At 39.1% G+C, this 5,000-nt stretch overlaps 2 protein-coding genes across 2 annotated transcripts in view; both read right to left on the bottom strand.

Annotated features, from left to right (window-relative positions):
- The window catches only part of LOC138005931 (origin recognition complex subunit 1-like), a 5,160-nt gene extending 3,015 nt beyond the window's left edge, over window positions 1-2,145 (bottom strand). The window contains exon 1 of the mRNA XM_068852104.1: window positions 1,964-2,145. Within this exon, the coding sequence (XP_068708205.1) occupies window positions 1,964-2,039 (76 nt within the window). The 5' untranslated portion in view covers window positions 2,040-2,145. The remainder of the gene's footprint in view (window positions 1-1,963) is intronic.
- Window positions 2,146-4,649: 2,504 nt separating this feature from the next.
- LOC138007730 (protein PIF-like) overlaps window positions 4,650-5,000 on the bottom strand; it is an 8,140-nt gene continuing 7,789 nt past the window's right edge. The window contains exon 2 of the mRNA XM_068854791.1: window positions 4,650-5,000. This exon is cut by the window's right edge and continues 1,207 nt beyond it. Within this exon, the coding sequence (XP_068710892.1) occupies window positions 4,991-5,000 (10 nt within the window). The 3' untranslated portion in view covers window positions 4,650-4,990.

Genomic DNA, 5,000 nt, shown 5'->3' with positions numbered 1-5,000 from the left:
TTGATTGGAGATCGGTACAGCTGAAATATACCGACTTATTGGATCGTTTCAGGGCAGAGAGGAAAAGAACATAATATGGCAAGGATTTTTCTCATGAGGTGGAAGATATACACAAGAAATTTAGAAAAGAAGCAAACCATAAATCCAAGTAGTGATGGCATATGCCATCGCGGCATTGCTAGCTAGATTTACCATTTTAAATTTTTGCTAGCAAAGAAATTTGGCGCCAAAACAACAACCTTATTCAAATCGATTCGATTTCGTCGTTTACATGACACCTGGAATCGTATCGTCTTCTAAAGGTTCCGCTTTCGTCAGCGTTTTCAAAACAACCTGGTTTCAATAACAAACTCGACCGGCGCCGTGTAAACGAAAAGTGTAAGCGCATCGAAAGCGACGCGTCAGTGTAAACCGCCTATGCACACTACTCAAGACTCAGAAATTAGTACTTATAAATGGGAATATTAGGGACGGTGCCTACTATTGTTAATGAGCATACGTTCTGCGCATCTTCAGATACTCGGATTTCCTATCGGTATTGCTTACTAATGCAGGGAAAGTTCTGCGCGGTTTAAATATATGCGGAGAAAGCAGAACTTAGCAAATGCTCTTGGTATCCAAAAAGAAAATTGGGGGTAACCATGCATTTTTCAGAGAGAATTAAGCTTTAATTTGGAAAGCAACGCCATACATGGCTTTGTATTTTAAAGCTTTTTGCTAATTTTGTTTCCCGCATATTCATAAAACCGCGCAAAAATACCTTTGAATTAGTAGGCACCGTCCTTAATAGCATCTCGTGACTAGCCGATCTCTCCTCGGCTGAACAAGTTTGGCAAATTGATCCACGGTTGACTTCTTTTTTTGTTCACACATCATCCCTCTTCCCCAATTGAATAATTCACTGGAAATCATGAACTATGAAATTTTGGCGCACTTTGAAATTTCTTGAGTCCTAAACGTGACATTACAGCTAAAAAAATTCGGAAAAAGAGTACTCAAAGTCCACCTACAATTAATGGCTATACAAAATGTGCTATGTCCATATTTTTGGGGAAAAGATGTAGGGTCATTTCTGTGTTTAGGGGGTAAATGCTTTTAAGAAAAATTATTTTTGATTATGCATCGCGGGCTTTTTTTGGTAGAGTGAGCGCGGTAAAGCTGGCAAAAAGCATTTTTTGAGTCCCAAACGCAACGTTACAGCTCAAACGATTCAGAAAACGAGTATACGTACTCGAAGTCCCCTACAAAGTAATGGATATCATTGAAGTCGTTCCATTTCCATATTTTTTGGCTAAAACGTGCAGGGCCATTTCTATGTTTTGTGGTAAATACTTATAAGGAAGATTACTTTGGATTATGCGTCTCGCGCTTTTTTCGGTCGGGTGAACGCGGAAAAGCTGGCGAAAAGCACAAGGATTAGTACTATTTGTATCTTCAAAATGCAATTGTGGCTGATTTAGTTTCTTTGTCTTAGACTATGTGAACGCAAACTAAAAATCAGACTGCATGAATACATTTCAGGTTGGCTTTTTCATCCTGTGAAGTTGACTCAAATGCATATACCAGGTCTGGCAAATAAATCCGAAATCGTGTTCATTTCAAGTTGCAGTGCTGCAAGATTTGATAATCAAGAAAACTGGTGTTGTTGAGTTAAGCAACTGCTGTTGCAATTCAGTAAGATATTTTTGTCCCCCAAAGAAAGTTTTTCAGTGCAGATTTAATCGTTTTAAAGATGAGGATTTCAGATGCTTAAACACAGGACTGATAGAGACATTCCGTAGAAAAGCATTTTCAATTATTTAAAAGCGTTGACAAGTTCAGAGTTGCTACGTTTTTTTTCGTAGATTCTGTGCAGTAGTACGTCAGGAATAACGGGTAACTCTAGTTTGCAGCCCGAGGATACGTCATCCCAGTTTCCTTAATTAAGAAAGGGGTGCAAATGAGACATGGAAACAAAACTCACCAGCTCTGTTTCTTGGAAAAGCCTCTACCGTTGCAAGACACATGATGAGCAAAGCTAACAAAAGGAAACGATTCATCTTGGTGCTCGGTGGAATGGTGAGATGTTCCAACCTTAAGCTTGAAGAAGTTGACTGTTTCGGTGCCAAGGGCTAATAAATCTCAATGAATTCTAAAGCTATCTTTAATTGACGTCTAGGTCGAATGTACCATTGTGCTGGAGGGCGTTACTTGCCACAATCAAATGCCGTCTTGTGATTGACTGTGAGGACCCACTTCAATCATTTTGTCACGTTGATTAGTTTCCGAGGCGTGCCATGTTGCGGTTTGTAATCGTGGTACTTTAATTAACCAAGTAGGCTGCAGTCTTAACAATATCATGCACCATGCACCAATAAAAAAAAGATCCGTGGAATATGCTTGTGATGGCAAGAGAGTGAATAATTGCCGTGAGATAAAACGTATGGCTTCTCTTTGCGAAAAAATAATTTATGAAACGGGGATACGTCCCCTTCGTAATAGTGCTTCACGGCATTAATTCATCATGCAATGATGCAATGTTTTTACACTTGAGACGCATAGTGCGTCTGAACTAGCCATTCATTAATTGGTTCGTCTTCAAAGACGTACTAAAGTGGATATTTTGTCGAGACGCATTATGCATCTTGTGCCCGTCTTTATACCAGACGAACTTAACAGACACAGGAAAAAGTATGTTCAAGTTCGTCCAAAGTGAATTATGCGTCTCAAGCATAAAAACGGTCAATGTACTACTAGTAGTGTTGGTGTTTGGGGGAAAAAAGTACATACTGCATATAACAGTTGGAATGCTCACTAGCTCTCACCTGACATAGCTTCAGTTCGTTAGTCAAGCGTTTACGTTATTGATTTAACTGATTGCAAACGAAATCAATTGTTGCACGAGTCAGTGCCGCAGCTATCATTTGTTATCTAAAATTTAGCCACGGACAAAGCATGAGTCCTTGTAGTGCTCATTGTAAAGATTGCTGTGGGAATTTTTTAAGTAATAAACAAAGTCTTACTTTCCCACAAAGTCCTCAGTATAAAAATGAGTTGTTTACTTTCGACTGAGAACCTTGTGAGTGGTAACTTAAATCGCTCCCAAAAAAACATACAACGTATACGGCTTTAATTTTAGCTGAAGCCAAGTAGCTCGACCGCCGGAGCCTAACAAGGGTTCCGAAAGGGACAGAAGGGAGGGAGCCTCTCTTCTGAAGCTGAACCTCTTGTCCGCTGGTTGTCGATGTTTTGAAACAGTAACTCGCTAGTCTATTTTATTGTATTAGACGTTCGCCTTAACAGCATCAGTGGGAGAATGAGGGAGGAGTGGGTGGGGGTGGGGTTGAGTTTCGCCTGGTGGTACACGGTCTACTCTAACTTACTTGGGCTATGCTGACTATTGCCAAGTATTTGTGGTATGGTTTAAAACTCTTTTCAGATGCTGCACTCACCACAAGCACAGGCATTGGTCGAATTCGGCTTGACTATTTCATTCCCACGATCGAAACGTTATTCTCCTAACTAGTACCATGAATTTCTTTGTTAAGTGGTCCTGAGAATTTGGTTCTATATCAAGATTACACCTCTTAAGCTGATAATATTCTTCAATATCTTATGTAAGATGACTTTTCATAACTCTGTATTTTCACTTCGTTATTTGCGCCTGAGAATAATAGAGCTCATTTATTGCTCATGAGGCGATATTTTCTCTCTTAGAGGTTTCTTTCGGCCAAACAAGTGTAAATTACTTTTCAATCCAGCCAAAATCAGACCAATATTTTGGAAGTCCTAAGCCTGATCCTGCTCAGCAGCAAAAGGAGACAGTCGAAGATTAGTCGAAGGGACGAAAACCAAACCCTAAAAACTGACGTGATTCGAAAACCATTTGGAATATTTTCTTGGGCCTAATCCAGCAAAATGCTGCTCCTGCTCATTCACTCAAAATTTGAGACCAACAGCTGCTGGCAGTTTTACCACACTTCTCGCAAATCTGTCATTAAATTTTGCACAAATTTGGAATTAAAATAGTTCCAACTACAAATTAAATGAGTCGTCTATTTAAACAAATCAGAAATTTAACAGACAAAAATTTGGGAAAACTAAAAAACGTCTATCAGCAAATTCTGAAAAATCCGTCTGTTGAAATTCCCTGATAACAGGTATTATTTCTATTACTTTAGGTAAGCAAATGCCTAAAAAAAGTAGTGAGTGGATTTTTCATAAATGAGAAGCAAGCATCTTAATCTGGATGCGTTACCATGGTAACTGCCTTCAGAGCACATAGACTGTCAAAAATAGAAACCTTCGTGGTATCAGTAAATAGTTTGAGTTCCAGGAAACAATTGCATATATTAGCTATGCAGAAATGAAAGTATAAGTCCTTGAGAACTGTGTTCAGTCATCTTAACTGACATGTGTTGTTTTCTTTTTTGGGGAATACTACTCATGTCAGAAAGCCGCTGCCCGAAGGTTATCTCAGGGAAAGGGTTGGGGGGGGGGGGGGGGGGTGGTAAGCAACGGTAAGCAATCGCTTTCAACTCCTGATATTTGCCTCATCTCAGTATTGCATCCCCAGTTCATCTCATCATTTAGCGACAATGAGAACTTATTGATGAATAAAAAAAGAAAACTATCCCCGATTCGACGCAAACAAAGTTAAAAGGAACGCGTTTCTGGCCTTTTTGAATTTCATTTAATTCACTATACAAAATTTTAACCCTTGTGAATAGTTTTGTGCACCTTAAAGGAAAATACTAACAAGGTGAAAGTATATGGCGTTGTATGAAGTGCTTTTTCTCTAAACTTTTTAAAGAAACATTTCGGTACGCCTTATTCTTTTTGTCTCTAGACATTGAAAGTTCTAAAATTGTGGCAATGACCACTAGGCAAATCCTTTCGTTACTGTCTTTGTATATAGTCAAATGAGCTCCTGCACAACACACCACGCTTCGAGTGTCACATCTACTTCAAAGTTTAGATTCCATCTAGAATACCAAAAGGCCTTATGATTTCAACAACAT

The sequence above is a fragment of the Montipora foliosa genome, chromosome 6 (genome assembly GCF_036669935.1).
Source record: "Montipora foliosa isolate CH-2021 chromosome 6, ASM3666993v2, whole genome shotgun sequence".
Lineage (NCBI taxonomy): Eukaryota > Metazoa > Cnidaria > Anthozoa > Scleractinia > Acroporidae > Montipora > Montipora foliosa.
This window is presented reverse-complemented; position numbering and strand designations above follow the sequence as displayed.